General features: G+C 40.3%; 1 protein-coding gene across 10 annotated transcripts in view; it reads right to left on the reverse strand.

The window, feature by feature from the left end:
- Nucleotides 1–22,018, reverse strand: part of LOC124802474 (ral GTPase-activating protein subunit beta) — a 398,111-nt gene that overhangs the window by 28,474 nt on the left and 347,619 nt on the right. For 9 of the 10 annotated variants that reach the window (XM_047263273.1, XM_047263271.1, XM_047263272.1 and 6 more), the window contains one exon: nucleotides 9,727–9,912. In XM_047263273.1, the coding sequence (XP_047119229.1) occupies nucleotides 9,727–9,912 (186 nt within the window). The remainder of the gene's footprint in view (nucleotides 1–9,726; nucleotides 9,913–22,018) is intronic. The other variant, XM_047263265.1, reaches the window with a different exon arrangement.

Genomic DNA, 22,018 nt, shown 5'->3' on the forward strand with positions numbered 1-22,018 from the left:
GTCATTTGGAACCAATTGTTAAAAACCATATTTCTCAAAATTTGGATAGAAAACTAACTTTCTCCAAAACTTTTTTTTATGTAAAACGTATCTTTATTTTTGGTAAAGCTTAATCTGTTCCTGGACTTTCATAGAACTGCGACTTTTAATTATAAATTTAATTTAAATGAAGATTTTGATGACACTGTATAATATTGCAATTGTAATTTGTATACAGAGTTGCAGCTGTCTCGTCCTCCTCCTCCCCCGCCCCCCTTCCCCAGTTACATTGTTAAGATTATTATTGTTGGTGTTAGTTTGGTTCCAGATCATATTTGTCAGTCCTGGTTCGCAGGAGAGCTTCTGTAAAGTTTGGAAGGTAGGAGACGAGATACTGGCAGAAGTAAAGCTGTGAGGACCGGGCGTGAGTCGTGCTTCGGTAGCTCAGACGGTAGAGCACTTGACCGCGAAAGGCAAAGGTCCCGAGTTCGAGTCTCGGTCGGGCGCACAGTTTTAATCTGCCAGGAAGTTTCATATCAGTGCACACTCCGCTGCAGAGTGAAAATCTCATTCTGGACGTTAGTTATTATTTAATGCTATTGGAATGAATAAATACATCAACTGGAAATAACTGTCTGGTTATTATTTCACATTAAAAACCCAGGCAATATTTTCATTACCCCCCACAGCTAAGTATTCATACAAAATCTATTCCATTCTGCATTACCATCTGATGGCATTATCTGTCAATTATGTTAAAAAAAAATCACCTAAATTTATGAACTTAATATGTACAAATTTAAAATAATGAATATGATTATGTAGACTTATAATCAGATGGTGACATTGGAGTTTCCATACCAAAATCACCATTTTATGGTGTAATTGTCAATATTTTATGCAAACAAAACCTGCTTCTATGTACTTTGATATCACCAGGGTATTACAAACGGTGACAAATGTGGTTATTTCTTTCTAATAAGTTATTCATTGATTTTTAATGATCGTTACATCTTTTATTCCTTTGTTTTACCATGAACTCAACACACTTTTACACTGTGTTTACATTAGCTTGTTGTAATTCACAATGCACTTGCATGAGTTGAGTGTATTATATAGATCAATTTTAGTACGGTAAATGGCTGTACCTCTTAGCTTCAGAAAAGACTGTGGCGTGCACGCCGTAATCATTTTAACAGGGAGAGTATATTAACAAATCCTTTAACTGACTTCAAGATGCCAAAGATCACTCTGTATGAAGGGGGTGATCCTCCTTGAGGCATTCTTCTTTTACATTAACAATTGAATAGTCCAGGGAAAAAACTGATAAGTCCAAACTTTGAAAATTTCTGTTTTTTTCATAATTTATTAGACCAGCCAGTGTAGCTTTAGCTGGTTTTACAGAACTGGTCAAAAATCTGATGAGTCAAGAGAGATTCTGATATCTTGTAAGAATGTGCAGGCGAAAAACATTATAAGTCCGTGCAAACAAGTCCAGAGAATGCAACGATAAAATTTTATGACTTAATGATTCTCAGCCCACACAGGTCTGTTTTCACTAATGTTATCATTGTTTTATCATTGTTGCCACAGTCACTGTTCTGTATAAGTTGACCATTGTTGTTAGTTTTGTGGAGTTTGTGAAGGAAGTTAGATCTAGCATTGTATTCTGTCAGTGTAAAATGAATAAAGAAGACACTGACTATCTACTTGCGACGAAAACTATAGAATGTCATCAAAGAAGCTGACAGAGAAAGGGAAGAAGTATGGTCACGTTAGAGATGCCTCCAAATGTTTGAGATTGCCATCACATGAAACAGGAGAACCATGTAAGTGCAAAAACAATTGTTTTGATATTATCAGTGATGAAAATAAAAGGAATATTATTAATAACATGAACCACTTTCAAAATCAGGATGAAAGTGGTTTAATCACGGTGGTCCCTGTACAGTGCAGGCATCCTAGAAGAGAAGAGCAGGAAGCAAAGTTTCGTGATGCATCATATAATTTCACTGTGTATGTTACCATTAATGGAAGTGTCCAAGAAGTACATGTGTGCAAGCAAGCATTTATATCGTTACATGGAATAAAGAAGGGCACGGTAGATCATTTACTGAAGAAACTTAAATCTGGAGATCAACCTCTATGAGACGGCCAAGGGAAACCCAGATCCCGCCCACAGGCTTTGAAAGATGAAACACGTGCAATAATAAGAGGGCACATTAAATCATTTAAAGGTCGCAACAGCCACTACAGTTTGACAAAGTCAGAAAAAATTTACCTACCAGAGTCTTCGAATATTAAAAAAATGTTCCATATGTTCAAGGAGAAGTTTCAGGATCAGAAAGTGTCGTATGAAACATACCGCACTATATTCAATTCCGATTTTAATATAAGTTTTGGATAGCCATGATCTGATACTTGTGGCTCCTGCAATGAGTATCTAGCCAAGAAGAAAAATTTGGAGAAGGAACTGACTTTAACATCATCTGTTGAAAATAAAGTAAGGCTTCATTCCGAACTTCGATCCAATGAAATAGCCCATGAATTGCATCTCAGAAAACAAAAAGTGTTCTATGACAGGAAAGAAAGGGCAAAGATGGAATGTCAAAAATAGCCATCAAAGGTTGCAATTACGATGGACTATAGCAAAAACTTTTCTTGTCCAAATATAAAGACAAATGAATTTTATTATAAATGACAGCTTCCTGTATTTATATTCAATGTCCATGTTTTGGAAACAGGGGACAGCTATTTTTACGTGTATCCAGAGAGCACAGGCCGAAAAGGAGCAGACGAAGTTCCATCGTACCTTCATCATTTTGCACACAATTTTCAAAATCCAGAAGTTAGACATCTGGAGATCTTTGTGAATCCTGTGGAGGGCAAAACAAGAATGCCACTGTGTTCGGATTCCTTCACCATCTGGTCCATACAGAAAAACGATTGGACTCTTAAAGATGACATTCCCCATAAGAGGTCATTTGTACCTCAAATGTGATAAAAATATTGGTATGAAAGACCAAACCCAGGAATGTCAAATTCCAAAGGACTTCCGTCATCAATGATGTTAAGGAGCAACCAGAGATAATCAAATGCTGGACAGAGTATCTGGATAATACAATATACAAGAAGAAACTCCCTTTCTGGTTCACGCCAATAAGAGAATTGGAAGTCACACGACACCATGCAGCACTGGTTTGGTATAGAGGAAGCTACAATGGAGCATATGAGCAAGCTTCATTACTTCTTTGTGGAAAGAAGGCAAGTTCAGCCTACCCTCTGCTAAATACAAAGGTATAGTAATTCTTTTACAGCAATATGATTTGAAAGTTTTTTTTTATTTATTGAAATAAGTATTTTTTCAGTATTAGGCATATAGCTATTTAAATTAAGGGATTCTGATTTTTTTGCAGGTGATCTTAAAATATCTGCTGAGAAATACAGAAATTTACAAGACCTGAAAAGATATTGCCGTAGTGAAGTGCAAGTGTGTTTTGATCGTCTTTTGCATTAATCCACCATCAAAAAAGCACAGGACCTTGTATAGAAGATTATTAAATGATTATATGAGATAATTTGTTGTAGCATGAATTTGAAATATTGTAGTTACCTGCAATATGTTATGGACTTGTCATATTTTTCCTCTGTACGACCTGCCTTTGTAATAAAAATGCATCATATTATTGTAAATCCTATTCAGATGTGTTTAATTTCAGCAGTAATCTTTCTCTGAAAGATATATTAAGAATATAACTTGAAAAACTAAAATTTTATGAGCCTTGAAACTTTAAATTTTGTCTCTTGAAAAATAAAGAATTGTGACTTATCAGGTTTTTCCTCTGGACTCCTCAATTGCAAGCACATTTTAATTTACAGGAAATATCTCACAAAATTAATTTTCCTGCTATTTAATAGGAAGAGAGAAAAATTGGGGTTTAACATAACATCAACAACAAGGTTATTAGAGGCAGATCATACATCCAGTTTGGAGAAGGATGAGGGACACACTGTCCTTTTCAATTGAATTGTACTGGAATTTCCCTAAAGTGATCAAAGAACCCATAAAAGACCTAAATCTGGATGGCTAAATGAAGAATTGAACTATCATCTTTCCGAACATGAGTCCCTTGGTCCTGTGTGAGCACCCTTAACTGACAGCCCCTTATTTTGGCTCCTTTCCACAAATTGAACTACATGTCCTGTCCTGCAGGTTTAGCATGGTGTTTCACAGTGTCTTACAATTGTACCATCTCTCTTGGTTTCAGTTTAAAAGAGTGTCATTCCATAGTGCTGTACTTCCTGGCTCATATAGTTGTGGGGCTATTTGTATTTTCTGACTTCATTGGGGCCAAAACTGCTGGGAATTTTGGTAGACAAAACACTTACAGCTATAATTAATATTACGAAAAGGATGGTCGCTACTCACCACACAGCAGAGATGCTGGGTCACAGATAGGTATTACAATTGTTGGCCAACAAAGACTCCATCAAAAACAGACAACCCCTCTCCACACACACACACACACACACACACACACACACACACACACACAAACTTATACACACATGACCACAGTCTCTGGCTGCTGAGGCCAGGCTGCGAGCAGCAGAGCACGATGGGAGAGACAACCAGGTGGTGGGGGTAAGGAGGAGGCTGGGGCAAGGAAAGGGAGGGATAGCAGGATAGGAGTAGATGAGCAGCAATACTGCTACATTCCGTCCTGGTCTTTCCATTGTTTGATTTTGCCTGATGACTTTTCTTTGAGTGTTGTTTTCCTTTGTTACTATTTTGTAATGCATTTTACTATACTGAATGTCTGCCCTTTTTTCTCTTCCTTCCTGTGTTTCTCAAGTTGCCCTACAAACTGCACTGCATGCTCTACTTATAAGCCACAGTGTATCAACCGCCTCGGTCTCGTGCAACAGACAGCTACAATACCGTGCTGATTTTTGTTGGTGCAGCGCCTCATTCCCACATTACTCCCGCCGATATCACTATCCTATATCTTCAAATTGATCATGCTTCCTGCATCACTCTCATGTATTTTCATGTGTTGTTTCCCATATCTTTCCTGTACCACACGAAATGGTATCTCATAGTACTGACCTCTCGCCATCCCCCACTGCTTCTCCTCTCTAATCCAGCTCACACCTACTAACTTCACCTAATCTAGTCACATCTGCTGTCTCTTTTCTTCACACTTACTCTCCCAAAGACCTGCAACCCACATTAAAATCTTTTTACTTATTTAATCTTTGATCTCAATTTCAGTTTGTTTTTGCCTTCATCTATCAGCCTACTCCCTCAGATTTCATCTTGTTTCCCTTTACATCATCCATTTCATCCTTTATGTGTTTTTTCCCACGTGCCTGAGTGGGGTGTATTCTATGCAATTCACCTATTTTTAAGCATTTTTATCGACCACTCAAAGATCTTTGCTCCTTCCATCTGTGTCAGTAAAGAAAAGTTTCCTTATCCCTAGCCAGAACCAAGTCACACATACTGTTCCTGCATTGTTGCTTGGCCTATGCAGTCCCCCCAAATGGCCTTACCATCAAATTAACCCTCTCCAGCTGCCTCCCTTCCTTCCACAATGACATTCATCTGTTCAGATTCCACCAATCCTTGCACCTCACAAACATAGTCCTGCAAAACCATATCAATCAGGCCCAAACCTCCTTGCAATACCTTCTCTCCATCCGCAAAATTCTACTGTTATGCAATCTCGGATACCTTGATCCCATATCACACTCTGAAACTCTTGCCCTCCAGGAAATGTGCAACATGCACGATGACAGCTCAAAAAACTCTCCATCCTGTTCACTTCCTACTCCCGTCTTGGACTACAACTATCCACTATCTTTACAACAAACTCCAAATCTCTCCCATGTCCCCTCACAGCTGACAAGCCCTGTCTCATAGACAGACATTTATCCCAACCTCAAAGCTCTCTCCCTAAGCAGATCAGAAATACAGTTATGAACCTTTCCTCCAAAAGCCTTAGCCACACAGGAGTATCATCTTTTCCAAAGGCCTCACCTTTTGCCCCACTCTCAAATTCAATCATGTATGTCAGAACCTCTCCCCAGTGTCCACCTGCCTCCTCACCCGTGCCCCTCCCGGAACTCCTACTTTCAACATGCTTCCTGTAGTCCATTAACCCAACCACCTAGGACACCCCATTGTGGCTGGTTACTGTGCCCCTACTGAGAATATCTAATCATGTAGACCAACCCCTTCGGCCTGTTACTTACAACCTACACCCCCACATAAAAGATACCACCCATTTCATCCACCTGACTCTCCAAAGTTCCTTTTTCTTTACCACTTGGTGCCCTGCTTGTCACTATTGATGCCACCTCCCTTTACACTAACATCCCTAAAGCCCATGGCCTTACTGCTGCTTTCCCAATGCCCAATGGATTCCAAACCAACAATCTCCTTCCTAGTCACCCTGACCAACTATATCCTCCTTTGAAGGCATTACCAACAAAGAAGTCCAGGGTACAGCTATAAGCATCCACATGGCACCATCTTATGCCAACCTATTCATGGACCACCAACAGGAATCCTTCCTAAACACCCAGAATCCCAAACCTCTTATGTGTTTCAGATTCATTGAGGACATCTTCGTGATCTGGATTAGGGATGAGGACACACTATTCACATTCTTCCACAACCTCAACACCTTCTCCCCCATTCGCTTCACCTGGTCCTATTCAACCCAAATAGCAACCTTCCTCCATGTTGACCTTCACCTCAAAGATGGCTACATCAGTACCTCTGCCCATATCAAACCCACCAACCACCAGCACACCCATTCCACACCAAGAAGTCCTTTCCATACAGCCTATCCACCTGTGGCCATCGTGCCTGTAGTGATGAGTGGTCCCTCTCGAGATATACCGAGGGTCTCATTGAGGCCTTCACAGACCATAACTACCCTGCCAACCTTGTACAAAAACAGATCTCCAGTCACTCTCCACCTTCCAAAGTTCCACTGTATGGCCACAGAAGAACATTCTCTTCGTGACTCAACACCACCCAGGACTGGAGCAACTGAATCAAATTCTCCACCAGGGTTTCGACTACCTATTGCCGTGCCCTGAAATGAGGGATCCTTCCCACCCCTCTCACAGTGGTATTCTGCCATGCACTGAACCTACACAATATCCTTGTCCATCCCTATACAACCCCTGCACTCACCCCTTTGCCTCATGCTTCATATCCCTGTAACAGACCTATGTGCAAGACCTGTCCCATACATCCTCCCACCACCACCTACTCATTCCAGTCACAAGCATCACCTATGCCATCAAAGGCAGGGCTATCTCTGAACCCAGTCATGTGATGTAAAAGCTAAGCTGCAACCACTGTTCTGGATTCTATGTGGGCATGACAACCAACAAGCCGACTGTCCACATAAATGGCCACCGACACACTGTGGACAAGAAACAGCTGGATCAACCCATTGCAGAGCATGCTGCCCAACATGATATGCTTCATTTCATTGAATGCTTCACAGCCTGTGCCATCTGTATCCTTCCCACCAACACTAGCTTTTTTAATTGCACAGGTGGGAACTCTCTCTGCAATATACCCTACGCTCCCATAATGCTCCTGCCCTCAACCTTTCTTGGTCATTGTCATTACCTATTTAGCCTCTTCCCTGTTCCCATTCCAGCACTAGACAGCCCTCTATTCCACCAATGCACCCTCAATCTATTTTTACCTTCCTCCTTTTCTGATACACCCTTCCCCTGCCCCACCCTCCAGCTAACCTGCCAACTTCCTAGCTGCCCTACCCTCTCTCCATCTTGTCCCCCTACCCTCTCTCCATCTTGTCCTTGCATGCTCCCACAAGCAGCACTTTACTATCCCCTACCCCTACCCTGCTATCCCTCCCCCTGCCCACCCCACCCTCCTCCTTAACCCCACCACCTGGCTGCCTCTCCTCTCACATGCTGCTGCTCGCAGTCTGGCCTCAGAAGCCAGAGACTGAGGTCATGTGTGTACGAGTTGCATTTGCACAAGTGTATGTGTGTATGTTGTCTATTTTTGTCGAAGGCTTTGGCTGGGAGCTGACTTGCTGACAGACTTTTCGTTGTGTCTATCTGCGACCCAGCATCTCTGCTATATGGTGTGTAGCAACTATCCTTTCATAACACTGTTACATTCCATCCTGGATTTTCCATTGTTTGATTGTACCTATAATAATTTCATAAGATGCCAGAAAATACATCCCATAAAAGAGAGTCCGACATTCCTAAGCAAAATACAACTAAGGTGCAGATATTGTAGTGGTTGCTCACCACTGAATGTTTAAGACCAAACGCCATCCATGTTCTCAACAGGTAGTGCACCATAGTATCTTGTTTCCTTCTTTTTTTATTTTTAAAGTTTTTAGAATTCAGACAGTTGAATTAAGATTCTCAACACACAATTTTCCACTAATGCATCAAATGTTGATCAGGGAAGCTTGCCCAGTTAGGAAACCCTGTGTCCCCCAAACTCTCACTCAGCATTGTTAGATGTCTTACCTTACGTACATAGCACCAGTTATGGGACCATGTAACTTAATCATTCCCAGTTTACTTTACATGCACTTATTTATCAATAAGTTAAGGAATAATTATTGTACAAGTGTTCACTGAATAGGTGGCGAACAAGAATGACAACATATAAATGTCCATTTAAAAAAATAGGGTAAAGATCAAGGATTGTTTCTAAGGTGGCTGGACAGTTATGGTCAAAAAGACAATAAAGACAATCTAAGAAAGATCAAGGATTGTTTCTAAGGTGGCTGAACAATTATGGTCAAAAAGACAATAAAGACAATCTACGAAACTGATGCCAGTGTTATCCATCTCTTCAATTTATTCAAATTCTACCCAGAAAAAGACAGAAACCCACAAAAATAATTCAGTACAGCATTTTGTCGCTCGAGTACAGTAATTAGGCACTGAAGCTTTCTTATACTCTTGGATAAGTGACTGACTCCCTTTTGTATCTATGTACAAAAGCATGTAACAAAAGAAAGAGTTTTATTTAATTGGATAAATAATTTATCAACAATTCATTGTTTTTGTTGTTATAAAAGAAAGAGTTTGGTACACCTATTTAAATACTAAACAAAAACAATAGCTAACTTACACCTTTATCACAGAATCACTGCTACAAAACATGGTGCTTGTGACAGTACATAAGACGTTACAACTATGCATGGTTGAGTGTAGCTTGAAGTGATATGTTAATATTTAAGTACTCATGAAAAATGACATCATTAAAGAAAAATTTAATAGCAATGTAGAGGGATGGTACTTGGTTATGGTAGTCTGTGTGTTTCAGAGGTTTTTGTGCATCAGAGAAGAGAGAGTGCATAAGCAGTAAGTAGAGTTATTAGTACACCAAGCAATGACAAACACATCATGATTTTGGGCTGCTAGAGATTCATGTCCAGAAAACCTTAAATAATTGTCTACGAACATCACCTTTCCGAGCAGGAAAAGAATTTTGTAAGTCCTCCATAATACAGAGTGCAATCTTCTACATAGGTATGATATAGAGGCCAAATTTCAGTTGCAGAATTAATATTGGTGATTGAACCAAAAGCTGATGAATGAATATTCGTTAAAAGACAGGAAATGTCTACTTATATGCGGAATATGGTCTTTTTTAGGCTTTAATTTTACTTTTATTCTAAACACTGTGCACATTGACAAGTTTGCTGTTAATTTACCAACCATGACCTGAAAGTGCAGGATCTCCTGAAAAGCTACCACTTGAGTCAAATGATGGGACACTACTTCCTGCATCACTGTGTCTTGTTGGCACAACAAATGCCACCTCAGAGCTGGCATCTGCCCAGTAAAGTACATTTGTCTGGCCATCATACAGGCAACCCCCATGCTTTGAATGATGGACCTCATCTGGAAATAAAAGATAAAATAAGATAACCTCGCATAACACCACACTGTCTCTTCAAAATAAAAACCAGAATTTAAAATTAAATCTCAGTGAAACAAGAACTATTATCTCAGACACATTTATAAATACTTTAGCAACATTATAATAAAATGCAAATATATATCACAGTACTGACATTGGAAAAATATTAGCGAAATTTATCCTGTTGCAAAACAAAAATATTGTTGGAGTTCAGTACTTTTATGTTGCATGGGATCTGCTGAGGCAGAGTGGCAAGGTCATGGAATAAATCACTACATATTAAGTTCCTCTTTACAATTGCCACAAATGGAAGGCATGCTTTGTTGGCACACTACAATCCTCACAATTTTGACCGGGATAAAATGACACTGCAGTGTTCATATTTGTCATGCCAGTGTAGAATGTGCTACCAGTGTAGAAGGTGCCACATATTGAGCTACATAAAAAATCATTGCAATTAAGTCATTTACTTACACATATGATGACTTCTGAAATTTCCTGTGTGTGAGACCGCACTTGTCAGGTATGTCTAACTTGTAATTCTAGATTTTAACATTCAACTGTTTGTGTCATTTCCAGTCTTTCATTGATTGTGTCAATACTTATATGTATCATGACATATTCTGATTATCTTTTTAATATCTGTGAATGCAGCAAAAAGCTCATCCTACATTGTCAATTGCAAGCTTAATTTGTGCTTTTTAGAGACGCCCAGCACAATACCCTCACTCGAAAGAAATTGTCTCCTAATTTCATCATATAATGATGTACAAAAAGGTATATTTTTGAGAATTTTCTGACACTTTCAGACATACTGTCGACAATTTTCCTAAGTAACGAGTGTTATACATACCTGCCTTGTAATAAATTGGTGTTAGTGATTTACAGTCACAGTAAACATATCTTGAGACATTGGTTTTCTCTTTCAACTCAAGTGTACATTGTCTTCATTTATAGTAAATTAATGTTATTGTCAAATTTGTTAGTAACCATAACCTACAGTTATATCCAGTAAATGTTTGCTGGGATTCATGTCAGGCGATCTGAGTGGCCAAATCCCTTGCTCAAACTATCTAGAATGTTCTTCAAACCAATCGCAAAAAATTGTGGCCCGGTAACTTGACACATTGTCATCCATAAAAATTCCATCATTGTCTGGGAATATGAAGTCTATGAATGGCTGCAAATGGTTTCCAATTATCCGAACATAACCATTCCAGTCAATGATAGGTTCAGTTGGATCATAGGATCAGAGGACCACAACTCACACCTTTAAGAAGCCACTACCAGCTTGCAGAGTGCCTTGTTTACAACTTGGTCCAATGGCTTTGTGGGGTCTGCACCAAACTTGAACCCTACCACCACCTCTTATCAACAGAAATTGGGACTCATCTGAACAGACCACAATTTGCAGTCATCTAGAGTCCAACTGATATGGTCACGAGCCCAGGAGAGGCACTGCAGGTGATTTCATAATGTTAGCAAAGGCATTCACACCGACTGTCTGCTGTCATACCCTAGTAACGTCAAATTTCAAAGTGCTATCCTAACGGATACATTTGTTGTATGTCCCACATTGATTTCCATGGTTATTTCATGCAGTGTTGTTGTTGTTGTTAGCACTGACAACTTGTGCATATGCTGCTGACCCTGGTCATTAAGTAAAGGCTGTTGGCCACTGCATTGTCTATGATGAAAGGTAATGCCTGAAATTTAGTGTTCTCTCCACACTCTTGACACTGTGGATTGCTGGACATTGAATTTCCTAACTACTCCCAAAAAGGAATGTCCCATGCATCTAGCTCCAGCTATCATTCCATGGTCAGAGCTTGTTAATTCTCACTGTGAGGCCATAATCACATCAGACAGCTTTTCACATGAATCACTTGAGTACAAATGACAGTTCCATCAATGCACTCCCCTTTTGTATCTTGTGTACATGGTTCTACCACCATCCGTATATGTGCATATCGCTGTTTCCTGTAACTTTTGTCACCTCCAGTGTATAATGAAAAACTTTGCGTTCTGCCTTACGGCAGGTTTTGTCATGGATGAAGCCTTGTCCACGAGGTCCAGAGTAGTGCAAAGACTGGCAACTTGCTTTAAATGTTTAGAAATATAAAACTATGCACTTCACAATATGAAAAAAATGTAGTATCATACAGCTGTAATATCACTGATTCACAGTGTTGATTGGTAAGTACAAACAAATACGTAGGTGTCATAGTTTGTAGGCAGGAACGAAATGGAAAAATAACATGGTCTCAGTTGTAGGTGATGCAGGTAGCAGACTGTGGTTCATTGGTGGAATACTAAGGAAATGCAATCAATCTACAAAACAGACCACATACAAAACACTCGCCAACCCATCCTTGAATGCTGTAAAAGTGTGTGGAACCCACAGCAGTTATGATAGAGATGAAATATTGAATGGCAGCATGAATGGTCACAGGTGTGTTTGACCCATGGAAGAGACATATGAAGATACTGAAAGAGCTGAACTGGCTGATGCTCAAAGATCGACACAAATTTTCGAGTGAAAACCTACTCAGAAAGTTTCTGCAACCAACTTTAAGTGATAAATCTAGAACATAACATAACTCCCTGTGTATTGCTACCACACAGAGATTGCAAAGACAAGATTAGACGAATTACAGCATGCACAGAGAAATTAAGCAATTATTCTTCCCAGTGGATGTGAGTGGAACAGGAAATAGAGCTATAATGGGCAGATGTGGACTCTGACCACAATCTATTGGTTATGACCTGTAGATTGAAACTGAAGAAACTGCAAAAAGGTGGGAATTTAAGGAGATGGGACCTGGATAAACTAAAAGAACCAGAAGTTGTACAGAGATTCAGGGAGAGCATAAGGGAGCAATTGACAGGAATGGGGGAAATAAATACAGTAGAAGAAGAATGGGTATCTTTGAGGGATGAAATAGTGAAGGCAGCAGAGGATCAAATAGGTAAAAAGACAAGGGCTAGTAGAAATCCTTGGGTAACAGAAGAAATATTGAATTTAATTGATGAAAGAGGAAAATATAAAAATGCAGTAAGTGAAACAGGCAAAAAGGAATACAAACGTCTCAAAAATGAGATCGACAGGAAGTGCAAAATGGCTAAGCAGGGATGGCTAGAGGACAAATGTAAGGATGTAGAGGCCTATCTCACTAGGGGTAAGATAGATACCGCCTACAGGAAAATTAAAGAGACCTTTGGAGATAAGAGAACGACTTGTATGAATATCAAGAGCTCAGATGGAAACCCAGTTCTAAGCAAAGAAGGGAAAGCAGAAAGGTGGAAGGAGTATATAGAGGGTCTATACAAGGGCGATGTACTTGAGGACAATATTATGGAAATGGAAGAGGATGTAGATGAAGATGAAATGGGAGATATGATACTGCGTGAAGAGTTTGACAGAGCACTGAAAGACCTGAGTCGAAACAAGGCCCCGGAGTAGACAATATTCCATTGGAACTACTGACGGCCATGGGAGAGCCAGTCCTGACAAAACTCTACCATCTGGTGAGCAAGATGTATGAGACAGGCGAAATACCCTCAGACTTCAAGAAGAATATAATAATTCCAATCCCAAAGAAAGCAGGTGTTGACAGATGTGAAAATTACCGAACTATCAGCTTAATAAGTCACAGCTGCAAAATACTAACACGAATTCTTTACAGACGAATGGAAAAACTAGTAGAAGCCAATCTCGGGGAAGATCAGTTTGGATTCCGTAGAAACACTGGAACACGTGAGGCAATACTGACCTTACGACTTATCTTAGAAGAAAGATTAAGGAAAGGCAAACCTACGTTTCTAGCATTTGTAGACTTAGAGAAAGATTTTGACAATGTTGACTGGAATACTCTCTTTCAAATTCTAAAGGTGGCAGGGGTAAAATACAGGGAGCGAAAGGCTATTTACAATTTGTACAGAAACAAGATGGCAGTTATAAGAGTCTAGGGGCATGAAAGGGAAGCAGTGGTTGGGGAAGGGAGTAAGACAGGGTTGTAGCCTCTCCCCGATGTTGTTCAATCTGTATATTGAGCAAGCAGTAAAGGAAACAAAAGAAAAATTCGGAGTAGGTATTAAAATTCATGGAGAAGAAATAAAAACTTTGAGGTTCGCCGATGACATTGTAATTCTGTCAGAGACAGCAAAGGACTTGGAAGAGCAGTTGAATGGAATGGACAGTGTCTTGAAAGGAGGATATAAGATGAACATCAACAAAAGCAAAACAAGGATAATGGAATGTAGTCTAAGTCGGGTGATGCTGAGGGAATTAGATTAGGAAATGAGGCACTTAAAGTAGTAAAGGAGTTTTGCTATTTGGGGAGCAAAATAACTGATGATGGTCGAAGTAGAGAGGATATAAAATGTAGGCTGGCAATGGCAAGGAAAGCGTTTCTGAAGAAGAGAAATTTGTTAACATCCAGTATTGATTTAAGTGTCAGGAAGTCATTTCTGAAAGTATTCGTATGGAGTGTAGCCATGTATGGAAGTGAAACATGGACGATAAATAGTTTGGACAAGAAGAGAATAGAAGCTTTCGAAATGTGGTGCTACAGAAGAATGCTGAAGATTTGATGGGTAGATCACATAACTAATGAGGAAGTATTGAAAAGGATTGGGGAGAAGAGAAATTTGTGGCACAACTTGACCAGAAGAAGGGATCGGTTGGTAGGACATGTTCTGAGGCATCAAGGGATCACCAATTTAGTATTGGAGGGCAGCGTGGAGGGTAAAAATCGTAGAGGGAGACCAAGAGACGAATACACTAAGCAGATTCAGAAGGATGTAGGTTGCAGTAGGTACTGGGTGATGAAAAAGCTTGCACAGGATAGAGTAGCATGGAGAGCTGCATCAAACCAGTCTCAGGACTGAAGACCACAACAACAACAACAACAACAACAATGGGATGTACTCTCTCTGCCATGCAGTGGTTTGCAGAGTAAGGATGTAGATATACGAGTAGGAACATAGTTCACAAAGTAATGCCATAAACAACTAAAGCAAATGAAAAAAATAATATATTAACTGAACACACAAAGTGATCATGCAGTAAGTTGAAACTGAAGTCTTACAATAATTACAAATAACTCACTTGCACTTTCAGCTAAATCATAACAATACAGAAAAGCACAGTTTATATAGTATAAGTTGTTATTCTATTGTACGAGAATCGACACTCAATTAAAATTAAGTGACTTTCTTTGTAACACACACTTACCAGAAATATTATATAAAATAACTTCGCCTTCTGTGAAGAGAATGGATGGCTGAGGAATACTGGCTGGCAGCTGGGACGGAGACAGCAAGTGCACATATTAGGCATACTGGAGGGACAATTAGCAGATACATGGGGCAAGAATGCAACACTGACACTGGCTCTGATAAGTTTTGTTGCACACAATGACGATGATGTGAAGGAGCAGATTGGGATGGAGTGAAAGAACTACAGGAAAACGGGTACATGTGCAGGATGAGTGAAGTTAGGATACTGGGGGCAATACTGAGGGGCATAGGCCAGGGCCCAGTGAAGACTGAGGGCAGGATGATAACGGAGTATACATAGCAAGACCAATATCTAGCTTTGTAGGTCAATGAAGCTGGTGTTGGGGAAAAACATCTAGATGACACTGGCTGTGAAGCCGCCACCGAAATGGCTGGTCAATGTTGCTCTTGGCCACTCATTCAGGTGGATTGCTGGTTGATGGTCAGGCCAACATAAGAAGCCGTGCAGAAATTTCAGCGGACTGTTTTCACAGGTGTACCAGCCTCTGATGGGATAGGATAAGCACATGACAGTACTGGAATATGATGTTTTTGGTGACCCAACTAGACAGCTCTCAGACATGGGCCTTCCACAGGAATACGACCCTTGTGGCAAGGGGATGGAAGTGGATGCGGCATAAGGATAGACGAAGGTATTGCATAGATTGAGTGGGCAATGGAATACAGCTATGGGAGGGGTTGGAAAGATTGTGGGTAGGATGTTCCTCATTCACAGAAAATAGTTAACTTGTTCCAGTCCAGTGTAGAGGCCTGGGGTGAATGATCTCAACAGTGGCAAGGTGGAGTTGATGCAGTGGGTCGTTGTCAAGATGATGACCATTGGTTGCTCAAACAATCATCATTTTTAGTCGCATATTTTATTGAGCAACAAACTACAACACTCATAGTGATGCACAACTGTGGTGACGGCCCCACTGGGCATGTGCTGGAGACAGTGAGTGTGAAGGTGTTGGTGCAAGCAGGTGGCAGCCTACTGGGACGCCAGCGGCTGAGTAGGAATACAGATGTGAGGAGTCGGTGGCAGCTTTTTTACCATCTGTGCATGGCTCTGCAGCTCAAGGCTGGAAAGCAAGGAAACTCAACATGATTCTAACAGAGGAAGACAGCACTCAGCAGTGGAATTTGCCCTTGCAAGTGTAGGCATACGAGGTGCGGCTAGAAAAAAACCGGACTGATGCTGGAAAAAACATTTATTTACAATTATTTACAATTTCATGTTATCTCCTTCAATGTACTCTCCTCCTCGGTCTCTACACCACTCCATACGAATTTTCCACTGTTCATAGCAATGCTGCAGATCATTTTCGGTAAGTCCATACATTACTTCCGTCGCTTTTTGGTTGGTTGGTTTTGGGGGAAGGAGACCAGACAGCGAGGTCATCGGTCTCATCGGATTAGGGAAGGACGGGGAAGGAAATCGGCCGTGCCCTTTGAAAGGAACCATCCCGGCATTTGCCTGGAGCGATTTAGGGAAATCACGGAAAACCTAAATCTGGATGGCCGGACGCGGGATTGAACCGTCGTCCTTCCGAATGCGAGTCCAGTGTCTAACCACTGCGCCACCTCGCTCGGTGCCGTCGCTTTTTCTTTTACTGCTTCAACAGTCTCAAATCTAGTTCCTTTCAAAGCTGACTTGACTTTAGGGAAAAGAAAAAAGTCACAGGGGGCCAAATCAGGTGAGTAGGGTGGATCATCTAAGATGGGAATGTTGTGTTTTGCCAAAAACGTCTTCACTGACAAGGCACTGTGAGCTGGGGCATTGTCTTGGTGAAGGATCCATGACTTTTTTCTCCACAAATCGTTCCGTTTTCTCCGTACTCGCTCACGTAGGGTAGCCAGGACGCTAATGTAGTAATGCTGATTCACTGTTTGTCCCTCTGGTACCCAATCAATGTGCACAATCCCTTTGATGTCAAAAAAACAATCATCATTGTCTTGAATTTCGATTTTGACATTCGTGCTTTTTTTTTTTTTTTTTTTTTTTCTCGTGGAGAACCAGGAGTTTTCCAATGCATCGATTGGCGTTTAGTTTCGGGATCGTAAGTAAAAAACCACGATTCATCGCAAGTAATAACATTTTGTAAGAAGGTGGGATCACTTTCAATGTTTTCCAGGATGTCAGAACAAATCATTCTTCGGCGTTCCTTCTGTTCAATTGTGAGACACTTTGGAACCATTTTTGAACACACTTTGTTCATGTTGAAACTTTCATGAAGAATCTGCCTAACACTTTCCTTGTCAACTCCTGTTAACTCAGACACTGCTCTGATTGTTAAACGGCGATCTTGTCGAACAAGTTTACCGATTTTTTCAATGTTTGCATCAGTTTTTGCTGACAATGGTCTGCCAGTGCGAGTGTCATCACTGGTGTCTTCGCGGCCATCTTTAAATCGTTTAAACCACTCAAACACTTGTGTTCACGATAAACAATCATCACCGTACACTTGTTGTAACATTACAAATGTTTCACTTGCAGATTTTCCTAGTTTGAAACAAAATTTGATGTTAACACGCTGTTCTTTCTGTACACTCAACATTTTCCGACGCACAGACAAAACGTCAACTACTTAAAACAGACGCCACGGGCAGACTGAGTGCAGGAGGCAGATGAAACTCGAGCAGTAGGCGGAGCGAGAGTCACGTGACAGGCCACGCGACTTTCAGCCTTATTGGATTCCTTTTATTGTTTCAGCAGTACTAGTCCGGTTTTTTTCTAGCCACACCTCGTACAGTGTCAGTAACCCCAGATGGTTAGTCTCATGGTGGATGCTCACAGAACAATGTCACCCCAATGACAGACATAGACCTTCTCTTGTAGTTGGTGCTGCCAAACTGCGATCCCTTTGGCCGGAAAGGATGGACATTTATACTGGTGCTTTCAATCACTTAGGCTATAACAGGTCCACAGCTCGGATGTGTAGTAACCGGTCTCTCGATGCCGCAGTTGTCCCACTGTTCTGCTGTGTTGTCTTTATTGCGGTACTTGCTGCTGATGTGGCACATATGTGGAACTTGGGCAGTGGTGTTGCTGCATCTGATGCAACGCTGTGTTGGTCGACACTGCACTTGCTTGCTCACTTGGCCTTTTGCAAAAGCCAAGACAGTATAGCTATTTTTCTCAGTAGCAACAAAAAATAGTGGTAGCACTACACACCTCACCTCTCTAGTAGATCCAGTTCCTCAGTCTTAGCTTTGAGGAATTCCGTAAAGACCGAACATATGAGGGATATATGGAAAGCAAGATTACAAGAATTTTTACACAAACACAAATGTATATATTTCAATTAAACATACAGAAATAGTAGCATAGGTATTACATGCAGTTTGTAAACCATGGGATGAGCTTTTAGAACAAGCATCATAGGCATCTCCCACTCACTTCTCCAGTTTGGTTTTCATCTCCTCATCATTCAAAAAGTGTTTTCTACCCACACGTTTCTTCGATTTAGGAAGGAAATAATATCATTAGGCACAATATCAAGAGTGTGGGAAGGGTGGTTTAAAAGATTCCAATGAAATCAGATCAACAACTTCTGCGTTGCTTGAGAGGAGTGCGGATTCACTTTAGCATGAAGGAGGCAGATTCCCTCCTTCAGCATTCCATGGCTCTGCAGAGTTTGTTGAGAGTCTCACAGTGTGATACAGAGTTGACTGTTTTGCCTCTCAGTAAGAATTTGATAAGAAGAATCCCTTTTCTGTCCCAGAAAACGATTACCATGGCTTTCTGAGCTAATTCCTGAGTTTTGAATTTTTCTACTGAAGGGATATTAGTGTGGTGCTACCACACTGGTTGTTGCTTGTTCTCTGGGGTAGGGTGGTAAACCCAGGTTTCAGCCCCATCAGTATGAAGTCAAGAAAAGTCTCTCAGTCACTTGCACAACAGTCAAGAAACTCATGCGCAGCCTCAGCTCTATTTGATTTTGTGTTCAGCAGTAAGTATCTTCGGAACCTATTGTGCACACATCTAGTAATATTCTAGTTGGCCACTCACAATTTCATGAACAACAGTTTAAGAAACTTCAGGACACAGTTCGTGCAGGTTATTAATGGCACATGATGATCAGAATGAATATGTTCTTCAAGTTTTGCACGAGTCACCATGGATGCGTGCCCGCTCTCTCTTCATTGTAACTTCCCAATCTACCAAAAATGAAATTCCATACTCATTTTGTCACATGTTGCCATGATATAACCTCCTCCTCATATATTTACATGATTTTGCAATCAATTGCTACAGCACTCATGCCCTTGGCATTCAGGCAGTGTTTCACAGAGTGAACTTTGCACTTGGCTGAAGGTGGAATGAGAGCGCTCATCTTTAACCATGACTAGAGAGATTATTAAAAACTCAACCTTAGTTTCTAGACATCCCTTGTACACTCTGAAACTGATAGTTATGTACAGTACATTTTCCATAAGACTAGCAAGTTTAAATCACAATGATCATTGACTGTGTGCTTAACCTAATATATCAGCCCACTGGCTTTTTTCAGTTTCTCAAAACCAGTAACTTCTTGATGTCCACTTACAAAGTAACAGAGTAATGTTACCAGTTTCTTCACTTTTGTTTATCATCCCGTAACAACTACTTAACAATAAGTTGAGTCATTCAAGATAGTCCCTGTGCCTATCAAAACAGCTTGTATACTTAAACACATTGTTTATTATTCACATAAAAAATCATAAACAACATTGAGGAATTCTTTCCCCTAATGGCAATATTTTTAGCATAACTTCTTTTCACAGCAATTGGTCTTACTTACCTGTATCTTATGCTCGACATGTAGTCCAGTCCACTGATGAACAAAATAACAATATTCCCCACAATATGCAATTGTTAAGACTGACTGCTACTAATCTACATCACTACTGGAAAATCTCAATGTGTCCTAAATCATTTAAATCCCTTATTAATCATCATACCAAAGTTGTTTAAAAACACTATTTCATTATTCTCCTACATCCCCATTGCTGCCCTACAGCACAACATCCAATCTCTCAGAACACCCAAACTATTTGCAACATCATCCATTAAGCATCCTTATCACTGAAAAATATATTCCTACCACTGCTTACAACAAATTTTCACATGAAATAATAAAACCTCTAATGCCATTCCTAACAAATGCAGAACAAACTAAAGATAAAAACTTAACAAATCATCTTTCATAATAAACGGCCTCGCTCCACAGATCTCTCATGCCTGGCAACTATTTTTGCATATTCAATAGTTTCCTCACACTGTTCTGGCACATCATCTGGAACCCTGTCTCTGCAACAACAGCTCCCCTTCCATTTCCTACAGATCACACCCCTAAAATTATGCTTTCACATAAACCACATAAGGTACTAACATACAATGTGTTGGTGGCTAATCCAAAATAGAATTCTCCTCATAACACAATGCTCTCTTGTATACTCACCCACCCGTAGCAACTTCTTGGTGCTTTGTGGCATTATATCATGCACATTGAGAAGCAGCAATTTTGTCCACAGTTTAACTGATTTGTCCATCATAAGAGATGAATTTTGCAATAATATTTCAGTGGCAACTACTTCCACCAACTGGAACACTGTCTCCATGAGATTCGCTGTACATCACCAAAAAGTCAGTTTTCTCATGTTGACTGAAAAGAACATCTAGACCTTGGATTGTGCAGTATGCCTCCCATACATTACACCCATCATGAAAACTGAACCATGGCTATGTTGTAAAGAATTTGCTGTCTGCACCAGCTATCTGCACTTTCTGCTGCTCCGTAAGGCTGTGACCTAGAGCCCGCAACTACCATAACCTTGCAAACCTCAGGCACACATTCCTAAAAATATTCAGCCTAGTCAGCCCAATCATAATCCTTACAAACATGTTTCGTCTCGTTTCCTCTTTTTTCCTCCTCCCCAGCCCGCGTTTTGAGGAGGCGCCACCATCACTGGTAGCAGCGAATCTGCATCCTTTGGAAATAAATGTGTGTTTACTACTTCATTATCCGCATCTGCAACATAGTCAACCTTATCAATAGCATCCTTTGTATCCATCATAGATCTACAACAAAATTATCATCTGCAGTTCCAAAACTACAACAAAATTATCATATGCAGTTCCACTCTGCATTCTGTAAAAATCATCATCACAGGCTCTTCTCAGTACATCCAGCCCATACTTAATGGCCTCTGAACAATACCTGTTATCACCCAATGCAGTAGATACTACTGTACCTAAATCACTCATGTTGCTATCTACATGCTTATTTACCTCAGTACAGCACACACATACATTGCCTAGCACTACAGATGATTCAGATTCCATGTTTTCACAAGATATCAGAGCTGATAATTCTACATTACAATGTTAGTACTCTGTACATCAATTAAATGCACACTATTAACTTCTCTTCCCTTAATCTCTGCTTCCATGCAAGTTTTGCCCTTCTTCCTTCTCTCAAGCCTCTCCAAAAGTCTGATATTCCTTACCGCCTGAGGCTTGTTTAAGGAATCACTACTTAAATTCTTTCTGCCCTTTCTCCATTCTTGAGTAACCCTTCTGCACAAACATCTGTTCTTTTTCTCAGCCGTTAACTGCTCAGTTAGCTGTCTCAGTTATTAAATTTTGCATTTTTCCACCAGAAAAGCCCACTATGGAATTGATAATGATATAATTAACCCTTTATCAACTACACAAACAACAACAAATGGTGAGAACAAAAAAGATCGACGACAAGGACACTTAAATGAAATATACCCTAACAGTGCAACTTAATTTGTCCACCTAATCAGCTACCCATGACT

Source organism: Schistocerca piceifrons, chromosome 6, assembly GCF_021461385.2.
Source record: "Schistocerca piceifrons isolate TAMUIC-IGC-003096 chromosome 6, iqSchPice1.1, whole genome shotgun sequence".
Taxonomy (NCBI): domain Eukaryota; kingdom Metazoa; phylum Arthropoda; class Insecta; order Orthoptera; family Acrididae; genus Schistocerca; species Schistocerca piceifrons.